This window comes from Lissotriton vulgaris, chromosome 5 (genome assembly GCF_964263255.1).
Source record: "Lissotriton vulgaris chromosome 5, aLisVul1.2, whole genome shotgun sequence".
Lineage (NCBI taxonomy): Eukaryota > Metazoa > Chordata > Amphibia > Caudata > Salamandridae > Lissotriton > Lissotriton vulgaris.
The window spans coordinates 905,495,892-905,521,592 of NC_141693.1; the positions used below are offsets into that span (position 1 = coordinate 905,495,892).

Consider the following 25,701-nt stretch of genomic DNA (forward strand, 5'->3'; position numbering starts at 1 on the left):
AACGATAAAGGTACCCTTACTAAGAGAAAACACGCTTGGGCGACAATAAACGGTTATAAAAAGAAGGAAATTCAACATGATCGGGTAACACCCAGGACGAAAAAAACAAACAGGTGCTCCTTAAAGCCAGATTTGGAATAATGCCAGGCCTGTGTCACCTTCCACCGTGGGAGAGATCTGTAACCCAAACGCAATGTAGACTGTGCAATAGTGGTGAGGAGGATATTCTTCTTCTGTGTACTTGCCCGGAACTCTTGCAGGAGAGAAAAGCATTGCTTAAGTTTATTTTCAAAGCACGAGGCATAAGAACATGCAGGCAGGCCCTGATTAAGTGCCTGCACTCGAATAATATCATTTTAAATGCTACCTTTGTAAAGTTCCTAATAATAGTTAAAAGGAAACTAGGAGTTGTACCTACTGTAAATATTTAACTGACTACAAAGCTGATGCGTCATTTTAAGTGGTTTTATACATGAATATAGTTTTTACTGTTTTTCCTTTTGATGTGTAATATTGTAAAATTTTAAATAATCAACATAATAGACTACTTTGTACTTTGTACAATGGCTGGCCGCGGTTTAGGAGGCAGCCAATGGAGAAGAGGGGCGGGTTTAAGCCTCGCTACCCTGAGACCTAAGATCTCGCCAGCGAGACTGCGCATGCGCAGCCTACACTAGCCGAGACCTAAAAAACAAAGGGCAGAAAAACTAGCAGGAAAGGCAAAACTGATGGCAGAAAACAAGCAGTAATAAAACAGAGCAGAAGAGGGAAAAACAGAGAGCACTCAGACACACACATCCCCACTCACAGACCCACTCGGAGACTCGCACATCCACTTACGGTCCCAATGACACACTCACACACCCACTCACCAATCCACTCCTGAGACACTCATGTACTTACACACTCGCTTTCGAAGGTTAGTGGTTACAGTTGGGAAATTGAATTTTTTTAAAAACCTTTAGAAATTCACTGCCCACTCGCAGACCCACTTAGACACTCATGCACCCACAACTGAGACATGCACTTACTTACACACTCACTGTTAAAGGATAGTGGTTACAATTAGGAAATAGAAAAAAATATCCTTATAAAGTCACTGAAAAAAAACCCAAAGGTTACAGGGATTTTCTAGTTAGGCTCACATTTCACTCGTACGAAAACCAGCGAAATTCAGCTTTTATAGTTATCTTAGCTAACTGTAACTTGTGCAGGAGTTACAGGGCAGAATTTTAAAGGGAAGCTCTCTATGACCCACCATCCACTGATACATTTCAATACAACCTGAAGTGATAAGGACAAAAGTGATCAATCTACCTTTAGTCCATCCCCGGTCATCATTGAATCAATTTTCTTTCGATCCAGTATTTTCTGCTCTTTAATGCCGATTGGATCCCATGGTTATGAAATCTTTGGGGGGGGAACCGCCTTGGATCAAATGCTGAATAACGATATTTTAAGTCAGTATCCCTGGGCATTGTGAGTTTCAGGGACCACGGTTAAAAGTCAAATAATGCAAGACAAAACGAATACAAGAAAGCAACAATTCAAATCCATACCTAGTGTATGGGTAAATGCACAGAATGCGATCTACATAAACACACCTATTATACATGATATATAAAGTTTACTATATTGAAATAAGCCCCACACAAATATGCACCATACTCAAATGCCAGTGGGGAAAACCAGGATGCATTTGAATTTGTTGATATCACCACCATGTAATGCAAACTTACCGCTCTTGAAACACCCATTTTGTTTGCTTCCATGAGATGTTGTATACAGCAATTTGGAACTCTGTGAGCAGGGATATGCAGTAGTTTGGAACAAGCCTGGCAAATGAGTCATCTGGATACCAGCAGTTCTAGATTATGTGTACAGGTCATGAGATTTTGCTGAAGCATAGGAGTTTGAACCTCTGGTGTAGTTGGCATATAAGTAGGGACTGGAATAAGGCGGCTAGGATTCGAACTATTGATATTACATGATAATTTTAATGAAATGTAAGTGGCAGCCTGCAAATTGTTGGGTATAGTGCATTTTTAGGCATTCAAATTGTGCAACTACTAAAAATGTTATTTTATAAGCACATCATTTCCTAAGCTGTACAGCTATGCATAATTTTAAGTATGAAGAAAGGATTTGATATGTATTAAGTGATTGAAAATTATTAAATGTTTAATGCTACACGTGCTTAACCTAGGAGTTTTAACCATGTGGCATGGAGGACAATTTGAAACTTTATTTACACATAATTTGGGGGGAAAAACAGGGAATACAATATTGCTGATTAACAGCAAACAGGTATAGAGTTGTATGCACTGGGCAAAATACAAGACCAGTCAGCATTGTATGAGAAACAGTACCATGCACAGCCAATAATGCATAAACTTGAAAGGGCTGATAATAGTAGGTCATGAATAAAAGTATCAAATGTAGATTTTTAAAACGATTAACTACGAGGAGAGGGTACTACAGTATCCAGAGATAAAGGAAGCAATAAAGACAACTTACTGGAACAACTTTCTCTGACTTTACAAGAACAGAGGGTTGATGGTGGTGAGGTTGTGAATACCAGATGATGGACTGCAAGGGGTTAGTGGTACAGAATAGTATTTGATGGGGCTGTAGAATTAGTAGATTGTTTCTTCACAATGTGTGGTGGCCTCTATAGTATTAAAAAGGGGACGAAAGTGTAGTAGGCAGCTGACACAAAGGAATAAGTAAACAGATAGATGGCAGCAAGTGGGGTGGTAAAATGTTTTGAGGGTCAGAAGGGGCATTTGTAGGGGTTGGCTGAAGGAGGGTATATTCAGTTGGTGGAGACTTGTTTGGAGAACTGGGAAGATGGCACACAAAAATGGAGATTGTCTGGATCTTATCGCTATGAAAGATGGGTGGAAGGGGCAGATACTGGATATTTATGTTAGGCTGGAATATAACATTGAAGTGTACAGCAGTATGAGATGAGGCAGTGTCTGGAAGCAGGGAATTTGAGAATGTCATTAGCTAATATGGGTGTTTAAGGAAAATGGTAGAATTGTATCTGCCTTTTCTGAAGCTGTACAATTTCCATAGTGGGGTGTTGGATTGAGGGATGCATACAAAAGATGGAATCAAGGGAGAAAAGGATGCACTGAAAGTAAATGTAGTGCACTGTAAAAGGAGTTGCAAAATTCAGCAAGGTTCAGATTTGTTTAGAGAACACAGTCTATGTGTTCCAGAAAGAATATTCAACTTTTTATAGGTGAACGGATGGGTCTTTGACCACGTCAGCAGAGATGGACATCTAGATGAGGGAAAATAGGTGGAGGTAGAATTTTAGGAAAGTTAATCTGTGAAGGAGGTAAATAGGACTCAGTGAAGCAAGGGGCTACAGAGTCAATGATACTGAAGTTGTAGGCAGAAAGTAAGACACCGAATTTCAGCTGTTTAGAAACAGATATTAAGAGTTGAGGCTGTAGCTGCCATTGTGAAGCAGACAATGAATGAAATGAATGGTGTGGTGGTTGAGAAGCTTAGGCACTCTTAAGAATATACCAAAGGAGAAACTGCAGTACAATAGCAAAATGAGTTTGCATACAGGGTGCGGGAGAGCAAGGGGGGTAAATGTATGTTCCGCTACAAGTCATTATTCTACCAAGATAAGAAAAGATAGCAAAAGAAGCATTTACCCAAATCTACTTTTATTTAAAAAAAAAAAAACAAAGAAAAAAGTGCACAGCACTCAATCAGAATATACTGTTGTGGCAATACACAGTTTAACAACTGAATGTACTTTAAACATGATCTCAACTAGTCATCCACAACTTGTGTGTGATAAACCACTAGTTTTAAAAATGCATTTTAAGGCTCATGGCGCATATTGTTTTCCTTTTTTTATATTCAATATATACTGTTAGTAGGATTGCAATCTATGCCTCTTACACTATGTAATAAATAATAAAAAAGGAAATTTCTAGCAATTTCAAATTGCAATATCTTGCCTACGAATGCTCTTGGCTACTACTAGGAATGGAATATGACTCTCCACTGAAGCATCAACCACCCTCTCCAGTTGAAGAAAATGCTACCTATATTAGTCACTATAATTATTTTAAATCAAATCAAAACATGTTACTGGCCCCCAAAACGAAGTGTACAATGCCCTAACCAAGACTGAACTGAAGCCCTAAAGAGTGTAAAACTATTTCGCAAACGTTCAGCAGGTAACCAAAGCTAGTTAGTGTTCTTTTCAGCAAAGTTCTTAAACACGATATAACATTCACAGAACAGCATTAATGAGGTAGTTTCGAAGGACCTAGAAATGTAACTTTGAAATAATATGTTACAATATATGTTTTTTGCTTTTAAATTTGGATAGCTGTGAAGTCTCAGTTGTACAAAAATGTTTGCCTGGAGGGCAGTTACGTGGTATGCTTATAGATACATTTATAGAGCCCCATCCAATGATCCATTTATTACACTGGAGAAACACTAAGGAAATAATACGAAGGCCATCCTACGTCTGAATGAAGAAACTATTTCCAACCTTTCCAGAATTATATTAATGCAGTGGCCTAATTGAAGGTTTTTTACAAATGGGTCCTTACAAGTTCACGATACTGAGATCTTGCACAATGCAGATGTATAAACTACAAACTGCACTGGACCTGTTCTCTTGCTCACAAACTGCATCTCTACAGTTAATAAGAGCACAGCTGTCCCAATTTTGATGTTTTTCATTTTAACACCATGCCAACAATAATGCAATCAACAAGTACAAAAGAGCCAGGCACCAACCCCACCTGAATTAAATTTGCAGGCAAATTGAGTTTAGGCATAACTAAACGTAAGAATTGTGATATACTCTTAATCTGTTCATGTACAACTTCTACTACATTGCCTGTTTGCTCTGTTGGCATTTTATGAGTAATGCTTTAACTTGAAACACCATGTGTGTGTTACTTTTTTTTTTAGAACTTTTATAGAGTAATGTGCATAGCTACCAAGTTGCCAAACGTCATGAGCTGAAGATGCCACTTAGCAGCTTTGCTTAATACGTAGATCACATTTGCAAAAAAAAAAAAACCACAATATTTTATAGAAAAACTAACCAATCATCAGTAGCACCATGGACAATTTGTCCTAAGACTTTATGCCAATGCTCACTTAGTCAAACATATTATTAGTTGTTCATCACAAACAACTCATTATAATCTCAACTGCCTTGCCAATGGATCATAAACAGGTGTCATTTTTCTCTGGATGGTTCAAACAATTCCTCAGTAAAGTCATCACTAAACCAAACTACCCACATGCAACTCTTTTTCTCTGACCCACGTAGACAACTGCAGGCGTTTCTATTCAGTACAAGAAAGTGCAACGAGCCCAACATTAAATACATTTGCAAAATGCTTCTTCATATTTCATGTACCCCATACAATAACCTTTGATAATCAATTACTGTCGAAAAAAATACTGCCTTTGTTTACAGTAAGCATCTTGTTAAAAAAAAAAAGTGACGTGTTCTTTATATGCAACACATAGGCACAGGATATTTTCAACAAAACCACTCCCTGAGTGTGTCATATTACAAAGAAAACACCCTGGAATATTGCTTTTTATGTCCTGAGGAATAAAAGTTATTGCTCAATTTGGTTTCTATTTTTAACCGGATCAAAAAACATATATAACACGTTCGATGAAAGCACCAAAGACATTATAAGATTGCTAAGTATATGCTTGTCACATCCCAGTGAATCTTTATATTTCAGATCACATGAAAAGTACAAAATGGGCTCTAACTGTTCTACAGTGGTACACAAAAGAAATTATTGTATGCTCCTCGTAGTGAATACTCTGAAATAAATATGGCGTTATGATTATAATACTGCAAAAGTTCTGCATAAATAGCCATTATCAGTCTTTCCTACCACAAGTGCCTAAAGACTGGGCTTCCAATGAAAAGTGCACCGCATATTCAGACATACCAAGAGTCCTTCGAAATTACAATCATCATCTTTGTTTTTTGGGTTTGAGGGCTGAGTAATAGTTTCAGGAATGGTTAATAGTCTTATTGCTTTCCCTTCTGTTACACCCCCCTTTATTTTAAAGCATTTAAACACTTGAAATGTTTTTTTTCCATTTGGGAACCGTGGTATGCACATGTATACACACATACACACCAAAATGCATCTGGTGTAATCACCTGTCAAAGCAGGGTGTTATGCAGGGAAAGTGTCCATTAACTTGGTAACTTCGGTTATATGAAACACCAATGCAAGGTTTCACGTCAACTGGTACAGCCAATGACATACTTGTGCTAGCTTGGATTTGCGCTCTGGCATGAACACTGGCTGGTATGGCAGCAGGACAAGTCTGTAGTGGATATGATGATGTGTGGCCTGTTGACACAACTTGCTGGCAGCTCTGCGATTGTGATCCTGGGTAGTGAAACTGGAGCTGGGTTTGGTGCGGCTGATGAAGACACTGAGGTATATGCTGTTGTATATGATGTGGAGTTTGTGAAACAGTCTGAAATATGCACGCAGTAGAAGACAGTCCAAGTTGTCCTTTTTGCTTGCTTGCTTCCTTGACATCATTGTCATGGGCTCTATAAAAGAAAAGGGATATTGGCACAGTTACAAGTGATTCAGCACTATATGAAGTTGTTTTTTTTTTTTTTTAAAGGCAGTGCAGCTGCACTTACTGATGGCAACAAATGCAGAAAAGTTTTCGGGTACAAGTTATCAAATTGATCTTGATAACATTTTGTCCAAGCTGAAGAAAGGTATGATCTAGTAAACATTGGGCTTTAAAATGGAAATATATTAGATTATTCAGATTTAGGTGGCTAGCATTCCAAACTTGGTCAACTTCTTCACGTCTGTGCTTGAATTTATGAACATCAAACCCCAAAACAAGTGCCAGTACTGACGTCAATCACTCATTTCATTTACATACCATGACAACACACCTCAATTGTCAGGACCATAAATCATAGCTGCAGCATTTATCTTGTAAAGGATATCTTGTAGAGGATATAAGTCTTGACTAAAAGAAACGAACACAGAGCTGACGGGGGGGGGGGGGAGAAGAGGAGAAGGAGAGAGAGAGAGAAAAGAGGAGAGAGAGAGAGAGAGAGAGAGAGAGAGAGAGAGAGAGAGAAGAGGAGGAGTGAGCGAGAAGAGGAGAGAGTGCGAGGGGAGAGAAGAGGGGAGAGGGAGAGAGAGGGAAGAGTAGAGAGAGAGAGAGAGAGAGAGAGAAGAGAGGAGAGAGAGAGAGAGAGAAGAGAGGAGAGAGAGAAGAGGTTAAATTGGATTCGTAAGGTGTGAATTTAGTGCTTATATACTGGAGGCCAGGATGTGCGGCGTACTATATCTCAGCCAGTGTAGTGTCTCAACACCCTTTCAAAGGTGTTGGCCGGTTGGGCAGAATACCATTTGGACTGGCCTCTGCCATACAGCCCATGAACACGCCGAGAAGGTGCTCCTTGTTGGTGAAAGAGTGAGGGATGTAAGGAGAGCTGCCTGGTTACCGTGGAGCTGCTGGTGTACACATCACATCAGTTACGGGGAGGAGCAAGACAGGGCTATACGGTCACCAACGAGTGAGGCCGGGGCCACACACACAAGGGATTTCCTTCCCTACACAATTTCTTTTTTACAACCTTTTATTGCAATGAGAAAGCACTTTACAGTAAAGACGACAGCTATAGGCATACAAAACATTATGATATAGAAATGACGAATGGAGTTTACTAGAATTATCCAATGCCCCAGGTATTAACCACCGCCTTTCAACCATCTCAGCGAGGCAATCTGCATCACACCTGTCACTCAGGTCAGTTCCCACAATAGGTGTGCACAACATCCCCCTCTTCTCATTCAATCGCCCCATACCTTCATCCATTTATGTGTACACCCCCACCCCATGCACTACGTTCCCAACTTGCATGCACCAGATTTCACGCCCGCAGTGTTGAGCGAAGATTGCTCTCCATAATCTTGCTATTTTTTTTGGCTACAGCGAAGACAAGGGTGCCCCAAATTTGCAGCAGCAGAGAGGTCAGTTGCCTCCCATACATTTAATAAACACCATTTTGGGGAACTCCCCATGCCTCCCCCACATGCGTGCATCATACAAGAGAATTGTCATCTCACAGCCAATTTTGCAATAGTCTTCGTTTTTTAATATTTCCAGTATCATTTTATTGTACTCTTGATTATTAACATCAATTTGTCTCTTTTTTTATCATTATTACCAATCATGTATGTATTATACCCACTGTGCAAAAGACTCAACATCCTAATTCATGACAAATATGCTTTTTCCTTTTTTATCAAACATTGAATAAATTGATGATCTGTATTTTTTAACAAATCCCGACTGTTTACACTGAGTTCTTTACTATTAATTGTCTCTTTCTATGTATAAACAAATGTTGATGTAATGTTTATCAAGTTAACTGCCTAGGAATTTTTGTGTTTAATTGTTGTTATACCCGGTCCTAGGAGCTCTAAACCAATCTCAGGGGGTCCTTGCTACCTACATGATGCATCATACATGTTGCCACCGCCCTCCAATAGGGCTGGAGTACTGGGCACTCACAAAAAATAGAAAAATGTACCCTTCAGTTCGCACCTCTAGGACACCCCTGTGAGAAAGAGCCATCTTTCTTGCATTGGTATGCCCCCACTTTTTTCTGAACTGCTGATGTGCTTTGACTGAGTGTGCCCTGGGCTCCTGCCAACCAGTTACCCTGGCCTGTGTTCCTTCCCGAAAACTGTGTTGAAACTATAACACAATTGGCATCTCTGGCCTAGTAAATGGTACCCTAGGTACCCAGGGCATGGTGACCAGAGAAGATCCATGAGGGCTGCAGCACTTATTGTGCCACCCTAGGGGCCCTGTACCCGGACACCCACACACTGCCTTTGCAGGCTGAGTGTCTAAGTGCAGAACTAAGCAAAGAGTCGACATGGCACATATCCCTGTGTGCTATGCCCACAGAACCCACTGCCCTGGCATACTTCAGTCACCCCTCTAGCTGGTTGCCCTATGCCAGAGGTGTGGGCATAGGTGCATGAGCCCTGTGCCCCTACAGTACCCAGGGCCATTTCTGGGCATTGTAAGTGCAGTGATGCCATTAAGAGTATATGGTGCTGGGAGGTTGTCATTACGAACTCCACAGCAACATAATGCCTACACTGAACACTGACAAGTTTGGTACCAAACCTCTCAGCACATTAAACCCACACTGATGCCAGTGTGGGATTTAATGTAAAATGCACCAGAGGGCAACTTAGAGATGCCCCCTGACAACCTAACCTACAATCCCCCTCTGGGCCGAGTAGCTGCAGAGGCTGCCACACAGCAGACATGTTGCTGGATCCCTGGGTGGAGAGCCCCCGCTCTCCTGGGCCTGCAACAATGCATATCCTGGGCGAGGTGCTAGGTCTCCTCCCCCAGGATGGGCAGGGGGAAGCTTCAGAGGCATACCGCCTCTGTGAGCTTCTCCAGACCATTTGCTGTACTCAGCAACTGGCCCCCACCGGTTCCAACCCTCACTCTGGCGGGAAACCCTATGTCAGGAAGGGGGGGTGCCAGCCTGTGCCAACCCCACCACTCAGGTGGGAGAGGCGAGGTGAAGCACAACCCCGGTCTCCAGCCATCTTGAAGATGGGGAGCCCTGCCCAATCACAGCTAGGCTCCTGCCCCCCTCCCACAGGAGAGGAGCAGGCTAGGGGGTGTACCCAAGACAGGACAGGGACCTATTGGTCCCTGCCCTTGCTCTACCTGTAACGCCCCTAAATTTAGTATTTAGGAGCACCCTGAACCTTCCTTCCGCAGATCCCGATAAGAAAAGAAGATCAAGAAGAAGAAGACCCGCCGTGCAGCTGCTAACAACAGGACGACACACACTGACTTGGCCCAAGGCCTACCAGCCTGTCGATCCTGGAACCTGAAACTGCTTAATCCCGGCGACTCCTGCGGACAGCAACCTTGGGACACCCGGAGGACCTGCCTGCCTTGACCCCCCTTAAAGACTGGGACTCCCATAAGCAGAAGCTTTGCTTCAACAACCAACCCCTGGTGCCAGCCAGGAAGCTCAAGACCTGCCCACTCTGCACCTGCCGAGCCCGGCCTGTGCCCGAGTGATCCAAGACCACAAGGATGTCCCCCCGGCAACTGGGACCCGAAGTCCAGTGCCCAAAGACCTTCCTTGACAAACCAGACGACGCCTGCAGCCTCAGAACCAGGGACCCCTCCAAACGCGACCAGCCGAGGGTAAGATTTCCCGACACCCAAAGACACCCCTGCACCCGGCACCCTGTGACCCCCTGTGCCTCCCTTTGGGGTACCTACCTCTTCTCCAGGATCCCAACTTACCTCTCGAAGTGGTGGTCGCACCTTAAGAATCACCGTCCCAGAGTCTGAAGCCTTTGTTCCCTTTTTACCTTTTCCATTGAATAACATTGAGCGCCCGACAGCTCAAAGGAACCCTGCACCCAGCCGCCCAAGTTCCCCTGGCAGGGCAACCTGTGCCCTATCCTACTTCCCCATTTGCCCTGAGCAAGTGACCAGGAGCCCAGCTCCCACAGCCACGTGGCCTGCTAGCCAGCAGCCACCAACCGGAGGCCCCCTGCCCCTCACTGGATAACATTGGGCCTAACTACCTCAGCACCCGGCCGCCCCTGTGCCGCTGAGGGTGAACCAACTGTACCTACCTGACCTTGGGGGACCCCTGAGTCTAAGCCCAGAACCCTAACTTCTCCAGCCTAGTACTCACCTGGCAACCGTTAACTCACGTACCTGCCTTTGGATAACATTGATTGGTTTGACCAAAATCTTCTAAGTACCTACTTCTGAAAACTCAAAATATTCACATAAAATCAACCGAATTCCGAAGTACTCACCTGTTATCAGGAGAGAAGCCAGTACTGCATCTTGTCGCCCAGTACTGAAAAGTAATCCTAGTCGGGTTTACTAGTAACTTGAATTTTCTCCCTAGGAATCCATTGTCTGCTTTTCTATGAAATTTCTTCGAAGTGTCTACTTTTGAAAACTTGAAATATTCTTTAAAATCATACCAAATACTGAAACGTAATTACTTACCTGTTTTAAGTTGAGACCCCAGTGCTGGACCTAGGAGCCCAGTCTTGGATTACAAAAGTAACGAGATCGTACTTTACCTGCAACCTGAATTTTCTCCCATTGGATAACATTGCCAGATTTCTGTTGAAAAGTTTGTAAGTGTTAACTTTAAAAAAAGCTTTATATTCCTGAAAAATCACTGCAATAACTAAAACGTTTTTACTAAAAATTGTTTTCAGCTTAGACCCCAGGACTGACTCTAGAATCCAGTCCTGGAACTACCAAAGTAATCTACAAAGTAATCAACTGTGTTTATATAGAAAAACACATTGAGCTCAATGCTAAATTGAGTAGAATTGTGTGCCTACTGCAACCCCTTTACCTATGGTGTTTACAAAGTTTATTGCCTTTCTGCAAAGTACTCATCTGAGAACTCTCATATTGAGAACAGTATATTTTGATACCTGTTGGTTCTAAAAATAAAACAACTGTATCTTTGATATAAAAACATTTGGCCTGGAGTTCAGTCCTTGAGTGTGTGAAACCTTTTGCTGACTGAGTGTGTACAACAAATACTTTACACTGTCCTCTGGTACTGCCTTACTGCTCGACCAAGCTACCACTTTAGAGAGTAAGGTCACACCTGGCTTTAACCTCCGTTATACCTCTGGGGTTTGTGGACTCTATACACACTGTACCTTAATCTGGTCCAGTATATATAGAGCCACTTTCTCACAACCCCATTGACTCAGCCCTTCCCATCTTGACCATGGTCATACAGGAATAGTAAATTTGGGGTAGGATTTTTAACTGTACCTATCGAAAACGAGAGCAGATGGTCAATTCTCTAGGAGATGCCATTGCCTCCTGCCACAACATCATCCAGTTGCCCCAAGTCCGCTCCCCCCCACCCTCTATTTGTCTCCAAGGTGCAGTAGGGGGTCTGGGGAGTTCAGAATTTTGCGATAGGTCAAGTAGATGGTGCGCTTATGCATGAATTAGTCAAACAACCTGTCCTCCCAACGGCAAAGCCTCTGGCAACTCCATTCCCTTTGGTATCACTCCCCCCAGGGTGTGTCTCATCTGATGATAGAAGTATGACTCTGTGGGTGCCATTTGTTATTCCCGCCATACGTCTTCAAAGGATTTCACCTCTCAGTTAGCCCACAAGTCCTTGACCTGCGAGATACCTATCAGATCCCATTTCCTGAAACCTTGGAATCTGGCCCATAGGCCCAGTTGTGCCGGGGTTCCACAGTGGCAGAGCCTGGGTGTTTCTACCTCGCCACCCCAGAGCCGCAATTGCAGTGTGACAGACTTTCACTGAGGTTGCGATCGGGCTGGGCCAAAATGCGCTAGGACTCCCCCCATAGAGCACTCTCTGATATCCCCCAGGCTGTATGTTCCGATGATCCATCCTGTAAGCTGCATCATCATGAGAAAGGTAGACCCAGTGGTTTACCACCACTAGCTGTGCTGCCTTATAATATTGCTGGTGAGCGGGAAGAGGTATACCCCAGTCAAACCAGCTGTGAGACTGCTTTGCTCCTGATAACATTGCCACTCACCCCATCCCACAGGAGCATCCGAGTAAGGGCAACAAGCCCCCAGAAAGAGGTAGGGGAAACCGGAAATGGGGGAGTTTTGCAAAATATAAAGGAGGCGTGACAAAGTCATCACCCTAAACAATGCCGCCTTCCCTAGGTTGGAATGGGGCAGGCATTCCATTGTTGAACATCCATTTTTTGGTCGAAAGCTGCGCAAGCAGCGTTACGTGCAGGCAAAATCTTTTGTTTTGCGGTATGGATGTTCGTCCCGCCTCTGTTTCCCATTGGCTAGCTCCATAAATGGAGGCTAGCCATTGGAAAACAGAGGCGTCCGTCATTCTGCGAGGCGACTCGTGGGCGTTCCTGAGAATTTTTCTCATCCAGCCCCTTTTGTCACGTCAGTGCGCGGTTCCTATTTTTTGGGGGGGGGGGGGGGGGGGGGGAGGTTTGTTTTGGTCATTGCAGGCTGACCGCCGCCGGAAGAAGTCCAGGTGAGTGCCTTTTCTTGCCGTTCCCGCCCCCCTCCCGCTGTCCGTGCCTTTCCCGCCCCCCTCCCGCTGTCCGTGTGCCCGTTAACCCGCCCGCCTCCCACTGTCCGTGTGCCCGTTAACCCGCCCGCCTTCCGCTGTCCGTGTTGCTTGTTTTTTTTTTCTGCTGGCGGCAGTCAGATGCGCGCTCCTGCTCCGAGATTAAAGGGGCTGCGGAATGCGGACATTCCTCAGCCCTCCGCTTCACAGGAGACTCCACGGGGCTCTCCTGGGCCAATTACCACCTCCAGGAGGGACTCGGGGTTGTCAGGCGCAACAGGCCCTCTTAATTAAAGGCCCAATAGCTTCTCCCAACTCAGGGAAAAGATAACCGTAGCAGTTTATAACCAAGAAGCCAACACCCCCATCTCTTGTCAATCCACAGTAAAATGCTTTGTTTGTGCAGCCTCTTGTGGTATTTTCTTAAAGCAGATGAAAAATAACAACCCATTTATTCACTGTGAAGTTTTTTCTACAGCTCTGTAGACCGTGGACGAGTGATAGTGCACTTTAAAATAAATGGTCATAAGGTAACTTGCACAGATGGCATCTGGAGGCGATAGAGATGACACACATACATAAGTGCGAGCTATATAGGTTTGTGGTTGGCATCATGGCAGCCCCGGGCATTTAAAACAATCTAGAGAACAGCAGTACAAAAGGTATACCAAAGACGGTGCTTCCCAAATGTTTTAAAACCATGACTCACGCATTAGAACAATACTCTTTCGTTATGGGTAACTGGCAGCCCTTGAAACTGCACTGCACAGAGCTTCCGGTTTGGTGGAACTGTTTTTGAAAGAAGAAAATGGCGGAAAGCCCCGAACCTGTACCTGGAATGCCAGTGGGCGGTATGGCGGTACAAAAGGGGGTGGTGATGGACGGAGCATCGGAATCAATCAAATACTCACACCCAGTCAAAAGATCTGGGTTTAATCCATCACCGTTCTTTAGCCCACTCTGCCACCCCAGTTCTGACAAGGCTATATGCAAATCAGTCTGACCCTGTGCCTCATGGGAACAGTCCAGCCCGATCTGCCAAGCCATGTCTGCCCTGGACCGGAAACAAGCTTCCGAGGACCGGTTTCTGGTATTCCAGCGGTCTTCAGCCCGGCTTGCTTGAATCCAGTGGCAAAGTGAGCAAGGGACTCACGTCTGAGCATACCCTGCCACACTTATGGTGGCCAAAAGCAGTACAAAAGGGGGTGGTGATGGACGGAGCATCTGAATCAATCAAACACTCACACCCAGTCAAAAGATCTGGGTTTAATCCATCACCGTTCTTTAGCCCACTCTGCCACCCCAGTTCAGACAAGGCTATATGCAAATCAGTCTGACCCTGTGCCTCATGGGAACAGTCCAGCCCGAACTGCCAAGCCATGTCTTCCCTGGACCGGAAACAAGCTTCCGAGGACCGGTTTCTGGCATTCCAGCCGTCTTCAGCCCCAGGGCGGTATGGCTGCACCTCAGGGAGAGGAAGCGGAGACAGCCGCTGAGCGAGACCCCCGGGTGCGCTGCTACAACAAGCGCCTTCTTGGGGAGGTGCTGGAGATGTGTAGCGACTTCAGCAAAGCTGTACTAGAGAGCCAGCCGCAGTTTTGTCTGGAGCACAGGAACAGGGCGTTGCAGGAGGCGCGCTGGGGGAGTAACTACGTTGTTTGTCTTTATTTCTAAAGTCGAAAAGGTTGCCTTTGCTACAGTGACGAGGTTTCACGTTTCGAAATTCCCTGCGTGAGTTGGTCTCCCAGTTTGTTCGTTGCATTCTGGTACTTGTTTTTTTTTTTTTTAATCACACGTAGGTTAACCTGCTACATGCGGTGTTCTGCCCGCATCAGTCAGTCCGCCCAATTGTTTCGTTCTTGAATTGTTAATGCTACAGACTGTCTTCTGAAAATGCGTTGAGAATTTTACTGCTTGTGTTGTGTGTAGGGCTGACCCATGTTCCCAGGTGATGGTGCGACCTTGTTTACTGGCAAGCTGTCCGTATGCCCGTTCCCGTTCCCGCCCCCCTCCCGCTGTCCCTGTCTCCGGCCCCACTTGTAAATGCTTGTTTCGCTGTGTATTGCCATTGGCCCATAGCACTGTTTGCTAAAGCTCATGTAAAGGCTCCTCCCTCTCTGGCCCCTTTGCAGTCGCGCAATGATTATGTTGGAGTTGTCTTTTTTTTTTTTTATCACACGTAGGTTAACCTGCTACATGCGGTGTTCTGCCCGCATCAGTCAGTCCGCCCAATTGTTTTGTTCTTGAATTGTTAATGCTACAGACTGTCTTCTGAAAATGTGTTGATAATTTTACTGCTTGTGTTGTGTGTGGCGTGTAGGGCTGACCCATGTGCCCAGGTGATGGTGCAACCTTGTTTACTGGCAACAAGAGTGCTTTTGTATACCGTCTAGGGAAACAGTCGTATTTTAGTTTGTTGTTTTGCTTAGGTACCTCCCTAGTGGCTGTCGGGGAACCCCTCCTCCCCCCGGATTGGATTGCATGCATGTTCTTGTGGATGGCCAGGACCTAGTGTTTTGAAAGCAAAGGCAAGCTTCTGGGTGCATATGATTCTTTCCCTGTATAACGATGACCTCCAACAAATCCAGGAAAATGCTGCTTAACATCTCCCATATCATATTTTGTCCAACTATGTCGGTGTGGGAAATGGAAAGTACACCAGCCCCTGCAGCTAAGGGCTCGATGTCTCCATTCCTGTGCATTAGGCAAACAGGGGATGTGCGCTGTTTCACTGTAGGCCTTGAGTACGAACTCCTGCCAGTCTGGAATACTGAAGAGTGCATGTGGAATACTGGACACCTTGTTGCGGTCAAACAACTTAATGCACTCCCTCTAGATGGGATGACAATAGTCAGCAAGTTTCTCCATCCAGCTTCTGCCATTGCATTTACTGCCCAGGAAATCTTCGCTGCTTCAGCTGCTGTGCGTGGAAAGGTCATCCAGCCTCAAAGGGATTCGCAGACCGCAGAGACTCTCAAAAGTGTTGTATTTGTCCCAGGGCCTTGTACGGAGAGATGCCACTCTTTCTGAATGTTGTGCTGCCTTGTCTTTGCCATTAGCATTCTGCCAGAATCCTAACGCAGCCCTCTCTTTCTGACTTGTTGCATCCTCAATCCTGCTTCTCTCGACTACCACCACGGTATGCCATCTCTCACTGGGCTGTGTCAGAATCTCCAGCAACCCTCTGTGTAGGCTGTTCTATCTAGGTATTACCAGTATCTGGGTCTCTCCTTCCAAGACACCATCTCTTTCGAAGTGGTCCCACCAGTATACCACCAGGCCTGGGTACTGCAGCAGGAATACACTGTATGGTGGGCATGCGTACACTGGACCTTTTGTGACTGCTACAAGGTATTTCATCAGCATAGAAAAGAAAATGGTGTTGGTTTATAACTGGTAGTCAATAGTGCTTCTGTTGTTCTAAGCGGACAGTTTGGTATGTATTGTATATTGGGTTGTTAGTATTGCTCCCAGCTCTCACATGCAAGTGCCCACCTCAGTCCATGTTCTTTCCTATTAATCGACCCAAGTTCTGATCCTGAAGTTGAGGAACACACCCTACACTCATCCAGCACCTGGGTGGGGAAACCCTGTACCAACTTCTTTAGAGGTACTTGTGTATTTTCAGTTTATACCTACCTGCTGACTCTGGTCATTATCTACCTTCCTTGGTTAGTCACTGCCCTGAGGTCTGTGGGCAGGACTTACAGTCGATGCATCTTCTTTCCCACTAGTATTCAAAGCCTTGCTACATAGCTAGGCGGCCAGTGCTTAATTTGTAAAATAAGTGCCGGGGCCCTCGTCAGTATAAGTTCTATTGGTGCAGCACGCAGGGACGGTTCCTCTGTTGTAGCAGAGGAGTGTTGCCACACTTAAATTATCCCTAAACCCCCAGAGATGAAAAATAACATGGTAATTCATTATCATTTTATTGATCATCCCCGTCCTCAACAGAGCATCAGGACGGGACAGGGCCTGCTCACATCATTTGCTCAAACAAAAGTAAGGCCCACCTGCACCCTAAGCCAATGAAGACTTTTACACTGAAGGGCATCCTGAGGTTCTTTACTCCTCCCTTCGGTACATAGGTGATGATGGTTTTACAGTCATTAACCAGTGACTGGGTGATGGTAACTTTAATTGCGACATGGAATATTTTATTTTTAGTATTTTACTTTTAGTTCCCTGCCCCCTCGCTGTGCTTGCTTCCCTGCCCCCTCGCTGTGCTTGCTTCCCTGCCCCCTCACTGTGCTTGCTCTCCTGAGTGTGTGTGTGGCTCTGGGTGGGTGTGTGTGGTTCTGGGTATGTGTTTGTGGCTCTGGGTGGGTGGGTGTGGCTCTGGGTGGGTGGGTGTGGCTCTGGGTGGGTGGGTGTGGCTCTGGGTGGGTGTGTGTGTGTGGCTGGCTCTGGGTGTGTGTGGCTGGCTCTGGGTGTGTGTGTGTGTGTGGCTCTGGGTGTGTGTGTGTGGTAGTAATTGCTGTTTGCTGTCGTCCGTAGGGTACAATAGGTCTCGCATTTGCGAGAGATTAAGCTAATGGCAATGTAAATGACAATGCCATTTATTTATCTGTTTTTAAAACCAACACATAAATACAAATTTTGTCATTTACAAGGCCAATAGCTCTAACTTTTCCTAAGGCGAAACCATTGCATTGTAAATGCTTGTTAGTCTATGTAGTGGGGGTTCCTGGTTACGCTCTTGAAAGACCCGTAGGACCCTAGTGATAAAAAACCAGGAGGAGCCGCACGTCCATCCCACTAAGTATGTAAATTTAAGACGTGTCCCAATTTATAGTGTAGCCAGAGTATCTACAATAGAGCTCAAAGATATGAAGTATTCTATGAAGTGAGGTGTAAGGACTCGCCACATAAATTAGGATGTCGTGCACTTAGAGGGAGATTCTATCCTCCCACTTTTCCGTCCATTTGAGTCCTCTAATTAAAGGATCTACTCTTATTTAGACCACATGGGGCTCCCCTTACACAACCTTTAGTTGTTAATTTTATTCATATAGCGCATTAATGCCCTGGGGTGTTTATGAGTTCTGTTTCAGTTGCCTGTGTGATCATGATTGCCAGCAGAGTCACCACGATTTAAATAACCAGGTCTTCACAGCATTACTAAATGAAAGAAGGCTGGGTTGTCCCTCTCCAACACGCTCACACACAAAAAGTATCGCTCTATACAACCTCTACCACCCAGACGCACACAGACAAGTTCCCCAACAAAGTTATTATTCCTCAGTGCCAATGTATTTTCATGTCCCCTGTGGAATTCAACAGCATCGTCCATGGCAGGGTATTTTCAAGTTCTCTATTGCACTGTAGTATTAGTCCGTGGCAGCATATTTCCATGCATCCCATTCTATTGAGCTGTAGGTCAGTGGGTGAATATTTCAATGTGCTACATTAGGCGGCACTAGAAGGCATCAGCAGTGTATATTTGTCTCCACCACAGGATTGCATTGTACATCGAATGCATGCATTATTTATGAAAGGTACTGTAACCCGAATGGGTGCCATGGCAAAGGATCAGCAGAAATAAGGGAGACGTTAATGAACAGCTGAAATATATTCAAGAGTCCCTCTCTGCCTTGAACTTTAAGTGTGTTTTCACATGGGCTACACTGGAGGTCTGTAGTAACCAAGGCTGAAAAGTACGTCTATTTTTAGGACTCCAGGGGTCTGCATTTTAAATCAGCTGCATGTCTCCCATAAAACTGCATCACAAGATAGTGGCAGCGTACTTTAAGTTCTGAAATACAATTGTATTGTAAGTCAGTCACTGGTAGTGCATTTTCGTGTCTCATTGTAGGACAGTAGCAATGTATTTTAATGTATTGTATTGCAATTGCATTTATATAGCACTTACTAGCCCAGACGAGGCGTCAAAGCGCTTTTTCGGCAAGTAGCATGCTACTCCGGGACCCATAGAGTATTAGTGTTGAATTATTTATTTTTTATTTTTATTTTGAGAGTTTTATATAGCGCGGACAAGATCTTTGCAGATATCAGAGCGCTTTACATAGAGGGGTACATGAGGGAGCAAAGTCAGACAGATAAATCAATAAATCAAACAGTACAAATAGGTGGCTGCAAAGCCAATCATGTGAATAATAAGACACTCATACAAATAAGAGAGGGGTCAAACATGTAGTACCGATTGGTGCAGAGAATTAAGGGAGTTCGAGATAATAGTTCAAGTGTATTTAGCCATGAGGATAGCTTTTACTTCATTTTTAGGTTTAAAGTATTTTTATTAAGGCACAAAAACACGGGAAGGGGAGCAGGAGGTCAAGCAAACATACAGTACAAGAAGCGGAACGTTGCAGCGAGTCAGAAGAAAAATAGGGAGGCAGGAAGCCCCAGAGGGTAACAAGGCAAAGACATAAGGCAATAAGGCATTGTGAACGACCCCCTGCAGACCCCCACTCCCTAGGCAAGGCCGAGCCAGAATAGCACTCCGCTACACAGTAAAAGAGAAGCATACCGTTCCACCAACCCCCCGACCCCAGAAAAGAAGAAGAAAGAAAAGCAAAGGAAGAAAAGCAAGAAAACAATACCCCAACATCCCCGTCCGAAAGTCAGCATTAGAAGCATATAACCCCTCTTCCCACCCCCAGCCCCCGGCTCCCAATCCGCACTTTCACTCCGCCGCAGCCGCCGGCGGCGTCAGCCTAAGGAGGCGCAAGTACCGTGGACACGTGAGCTCGTGAAATTCCGTGGACAGCAGTGCCAAAAAGGGGTGCCAGAGCTCCTCAAACTGGTCAACATTCCCAGCCACCGTTAGCGACATCTTCTCCATGCCCAGTACCTGCCAGAGCCTATGCAGCCAACCAGTGATAGAGGGGGCAGTGGGGGTGCGCCAGAGTACAAGTATGTTCTGAACGGCGGAGCCTAGCGCAATCGCAATCTGCCTGCCCCTGCGGGATTTCAGCGGGTACATCAAGTCATTGGGGAGGCCTAGCAAAACATACGCGGGGAAGCGCGGAAGCTCGATCTCAAAATGCCTATCCACCTCATCTAAGACTTCCTTCCAATAGGCCGACAGCACCGGGCACTCCCAGAGAATGTGCGTGAGGGTGCCCTCCTGTCCGCAGCCGCGCCAGCAACCTTTATCGCCGATTTTGCGCATCTCATAGAGCCGCTCCGGGGTGTAGTACCAATAGGTGGACACTTTAGTGAAGGTTTCCGTCAGCCCAGTGTGGTACGCAGAGTGCCTCGCCCGATATGCAATCCTGTCCCACTCCTTGTGGCTCAGGGTCCTGCCCAATTCCCTGTGCCAGCGCTCCCTCCCTGGGTTATGGTAATGAAACGGCGGGGGTTGGAGAAACTTATACAGATCAGTGATCAGCTTGGCGTCCGAGGTCCGGGTTACCAACCATCGCTCATAGGGCGTAATCGAACGGGCAGCGACGTCACGCACGGGGGGTTGAAGAGCCCAGTGGCGGACTTGCATGTAACGCAGTCTGTCCCCTTCCGTCAGGCCAAACTCCTGTCGGAGCTGCTGGAAGGGGAGCACGCCCTCCGGCCCGTAGATCTGGAAAAGCGCCCTGCAACCCGCGCTCACCCAGTGGGAAAAGGCTCCCGGCTCCAGACCCGGAGTGAAGTCTGGATTGCCAGCAATGGGAGTGAACGGCGATGGAAAAGTGGTGAGCTCACGAAGCTCACACACCGCGTCCCACACTCTTAGCGGGACCCGGGTGATAAAAGAGGCGTAGAGATTAGGCGGGCGGTGAGTGCGCCGCAGAAACGGGACCTCCTGGAGGGTACGGCCTGCGACTGCCTGGTCTTGAAAGAGCCAGTGTTTGTCCGATTCCCACCGGCTCCACTCCACCAAATACCGGAGCTGCGCCGCCTGAAAGTACTTCCGGAGGTCCGGGACTCCGAGACCCCCCGCCTCCGGGGCAAGCATGGAGAGGACCCGCTTCATCCGAGGCTTACGGCCCTGCCACACGAAGTGGGAGATGTCTGCCTGCGTCTGCCGTATCCAACCCACAGGGGGCTGGAGAGGTAGAGCGCGAAAAAGATACAGGATCTGAGGTAGTATCGTCATCTTCACCGCCGCGATACGGCCCAGCCACGAGAGCAGGCCCTTGTTCCATCGGCCGAGTTCCTCTTTGATCTTTTTGCCCAGAGAGGAATAGTTAGCTGCGACCATGGCAGGCAGGGAGGGAGCAAGCGAAATTCCCAGGTAAGGCACCGTGGAGGAGGACCACTGCAGAGGAAAAGAGACTCTGAAGGTCCCGCCTGGTGTCGGCAGAGAGCGACACATCCAGTGCAGACGACTTAGTCATATTCATTTTAAAGCCCGCCACGCGGGCAAAAGCGTTCAGTTCCTGGACGCAGGCAGGGAGCGACCGCCTGGGGTCATCCAGGGTCAGCAAGACATCGTCCGCGTATAAGCTGACAGCATGCGTGTATTGCCCCATCTTCACCCCAATAGCGTCCGGGTTATCGCGAATCCTCTGTGCAAACGGCTCCATATAAAGGGCAAAGAGGAGCGGCGAGAGGGGGCAACCCTGTCTCGTGCCGCGCTCAATGGCAAAGCTGCTGGAGCTGTGTCCATTGACACGCACCGACGCTGACGGTCTCCTATAGCAGTTAAAGACCATAGTGCGGAACTTCTCGCCGATCCCCAGTTTCCCAAGAACCAGCTCGAGATATGGCCAATGCACCCTATCAAAGGCCTTCTCCGCGTCGACCGATAGCAGCATCCGCTCCCCCGGGACGCGGGAGGCCTTTTCCACCACGTGCGTCACCCTCTTTGTGTTGTCGACCGTCTGCCTACCGGGTACAAAACCGGCCTGGTCCGCCTCCACCAAACCTGGTAGGTGTAGACCCAGTCTGGCCGCCAAGATTCCCGTGTAAAGCTTGAGGTCCACATTCAGGAGCGAGATGGGCCGATACGAGCCGCACAGGGTCCGGTCCTTCCCCGGCTTGGGGATAACCGACACAGTCGCTGAGAGAAGGTCCGGTGGGATGGCTCCCGGTTCGGAGAAGGAATTGAACAAGCGAGCCAGGAGAGGCGCGACAGTGGGACAGAAGGTCTTGTAAAACAAGGCCGTATAGCCATCCGGGCCCGGGGCTTTACCATGCTTTAGCCGTGCAATCGCGGTGATGACCTCCTCCACGTGAATGTCCCTCTCTAGGTGGTCCGCCTGGGTGGGGTCCAGGGCCGGGAGGGTCACGGATTCCAAGTAGGCCTCAGCTTCTCCCGGTGGGGAAGGCTCTGCAGCGTACAGCGCCTCGTAAAAGGAGCGAAAGGAATCTGCCACCTCCGCGTCACCGGAAACCGGGATCCCATCCGCTCCCACCAGTTCCTTCACCACATTGCGTTGCTGCGCAGCCCTGAGCCTATGGGCCAGGAGCTTACCGCACCTGTCTCCGCCGGTGTAAAAGGCATGCTTCAGACGCAGCACTGCATACTCCGCCCGATCTAGGTCCAACGCAGAGAGGAGTTTCCGTGCCGCCTTCAGCTGCTTCCAAACACGAGGGGCCCCTGTCCGGCGGTGAACCTGTTCAAGCTCCCTAACCTGCGCCGTCAGTTCCTCCCTCTTGCGTTGGCGTTCCCTGTTTTCCGCCGAGGAAATGGAGATAAACTCCCCCCTGACGACCGCTTTCAAAGCCGCCCACTGCGTTGCCAGGGACGTGTCAGAGTTGTTATTGTGGGTCAGGTAGTCCTGGATGACCTCCTCCACTCGCTTCACAACCGATTTCTTATGGAGAAGCGTGTCCCGAAGCCGCCACATCCCTCTAGAGGGGGGGGCCGCCGGCCAAGCAAAGATACCGGAAACCGGTGCGTGGTCGGACAGGGACAAGACCCCGATGTCTGCCGCCGTGGCGGCCGAACAAAGCGGTCCGCTCACCAAGAGGTAGTCCAACCTTGAATAAGTGCGGTGCGCGTGGGAGAAATATGAGTAGTCCCTATCGGTGGGGTGCATGGTGCGCCAGAGGTCATGCAGGTCCATCTCCGCAATCTGGTCCCGTACCGCCCTAGAAAGCACCCCTGTCTGCGGAAAGCGCTGGGCAGACCTATCCAGGGTGGAGTCGAAGACCATATTCAGGTCTCCCCCCAAGATGATATGGCGATCGGGCGAGGCAGTAACGTCCACCAACACAGATTCCAGGAAACAATCCTGGTGGTCATTTGGGCTGTATACCGAACCAACCGTAAAGGCAACACCTCCCAAACGCATGCGATACACTAGAAGCCTCCCCTTCTGCTCAGCATGTTTATGCAACACCTCCCCCCTGAAGGAGCTGGCTAGAAGAATGGCCACCCCAGCAGTCTTAGTCGCAGCAGAGGAAAAGAGTTGCGTGGGGAACTTGGCAGAGCGCAACCTATGGCAATCCTTGGAAAGTAAATGGGTTTCCTGCAGGAGGCAGATATCCGCCTGCGACCCCTCCAACAGGGAAAGGATCGCCCTACGCTTCACGGGGTTATTCAGACCCTTAACATTAAGGGTCACTACTTTCAGGGGCGGCATCGCCTCCAGGGAAACAACGCGCTATGCAGTGAGCGAGGGATCAGTGGAGGGGGCGCGCAGGGAAGGCCAGAGGCAGCATCGCACACGTTCGGACAGCTTCGGACGGGACCCCCCCCACACCAAACCAACAGTTAAACCCCCCCAGAACCAACCCATGGCAACCAACCAAAACAAAAAAAAAACGGAAACAACACCCCATAGTCTCAGTCTAGCCCAAGTGGGCGAGTCTGCAGAAAACAGTCAAGTGGACGTCCAGCCACACACCTCCCCCCTCGCCCCCCCAGCCCCCAGCCCCAGCCCAGCATCGGTAAAGCTAAGAGTCTCTCCCCCCCGGAGAAAAGTTAGGCCGTTAAGGCCACACCAGTAGCTTCAGGCAAGTTCCTGGCCGCAGTCCTCAGGGCCTCCGCCATGTCTGCTCTGATGGTGGGCGAGTCTGGACGACTCGCCGTCGCTGACGATTGGCGCCTCCTCGATCTCCGTCGGCCCCGCCGCTCGGGGCGCCGCCATGCGGGTGTAGCCCCTTCCTCCTCCGTAGCAGTAAGGCCCAGTACTCCACAGACATCCTGTAAAGAGCGCAGCTGATGCAGCACCCCATTCCATCGAAAGATAAGCTGGAAGGGGTGACCCCAGGAATAGGCTGTCTCATGCTCTTGCAGAAAGTCCGTAGCGATGCGGAAAGACCTGCGCTTCTGCAGTGTGATGGCGGACAGGTCCTGATAGAGCGCCACAGGTCTTTCTCGGAAGGTCAGCGGCTGCTTCCTGCGGGCCTCCGTCATGATGCGCTCTTTTAGGGGAAAGTCCGGCAGGAATGCCAGGATATCAGGCGGGGGTGCCGATGACTGGCGCTGGCGGCCCACCCTGTGTGCTCTGTCAATGCGGATCGGGAAATCCGCTTCTTCCTCCAAGATGTCGCGGAACAGGTCCTGCAGATAGGCCACTAGGTCCGCACCTTCATCCGCGGATGGAACACCTCGCACCCGGATGTTATTCCGCCTGGACCTGTTCTCGAGGTCCTCCGAGTGGGCCTGGAGCTCGACACATTGCTCCCGGAGGCGGAGGACATCCTGCTGGAGATGAGTTCTCTTCATCGCGACGTTGGGCCGCCGTCTCCACAGTATCGACCCGCTCGCCCAGGCCTTCGACTTCCCTGCGCACTTCCCGGACCTCTCCAGCCACTTCGGTCTTAAGAGTTTGAAATTCCTCCTTGAGGGAGCTGAATAAGTCCTCCATGAAGGACCTCGTGACTGGTGGCTCGCCAACGGTTGCGTCCGTTGATGCCCGGGAGGCCCCCGGGGACGGCTGTGCCCTGTCGCGTAGTTGCTGGGACCTGCCGAGCATTTCCGGCAAAGTGTGATCTCCTCGTGCCGCACCACGTCTCCCAGTCATCCTGGCCCCCGGTGAAGCCCAGGATCAGTTGCTGTAGGCGAGCGCCACCGCTCGCGGGCACTAGGTGTGAGGCCCTCGTCGGGGACAAGGGTAGTGCGTCACAGGCGACAAAATGGCGGCCCGGGCCCGGGCAAGCCGACCCCCGGGCCAGCAGGGCAGGCAGCAACGTCCAAAGTGGAGGCCTCCAGCCTCGTACTCCCAGGGAGGGCAGCAGATGAGTCGGTACCAGGACGAACCGAGGCTCCCGTGTGAGAAGGGCGCGGGCAAGGGTCACTGGGCTCAGCTACACCAAGACAAGATGGCGGGAGGGTGGAACCCAAGAAGGCAGCCCGGGCCAGCAAGTCCGTGGGCGACCCTCAAACAGCAACGGGTCCGGAAAGTGCGAAACCGATGTCTCCCTACACCACCAGTTGATTTGCCCGGCTCGGGCACTGCTCGAACTCCGCCATCCAGTGCCTCCAGGCGCGGAGTTCGCAAGGCGTCACCCCTCGAAGCCCAAGGTGGGGGGGAAGGTCGCCGGCGCAGGGCTGGGGTTCGTCGCCCAGCAATGGTGTTTGCCACCAGGGCACCGGCCAGGAAGCCTCCTCACTCTGCGGAGTCCGTCTATTCCGCTCCCTCGGGATCTCCGGCTTTCAGCTTTTCAGCACTCGGCCCAGCCGAGGCGCGCGG

At 48.3% G+C, this 25,701-nt stretch overlaps 1 protein-coding gene across 1 annotated transcript in view; it reads right to left on the reverse strand.

Annotated features, from left to right (window-relative positions):
• Positions 1 to 3,675: 3,675 nt before the first annotated feature.
• Positions 3,676 to 25,701, reverse strand: part of CCNJ (cyclin J) — a 130,753-nt gene continuing 108,727 nt past the window's right edge. Inside the window, exon 6 of the mRNA XM_086922508.1 lies at positions 3,676 to 6,598. Coding sequence (XP_086778634.1) covers positions 6,190 to 6,598 — 409 coding nt within the window. The 3' untranslated portion in view covers positions 3,676 to 6,189. The remainder of the gene's footprint in view (positions 6,599 to 25,701) is intronic.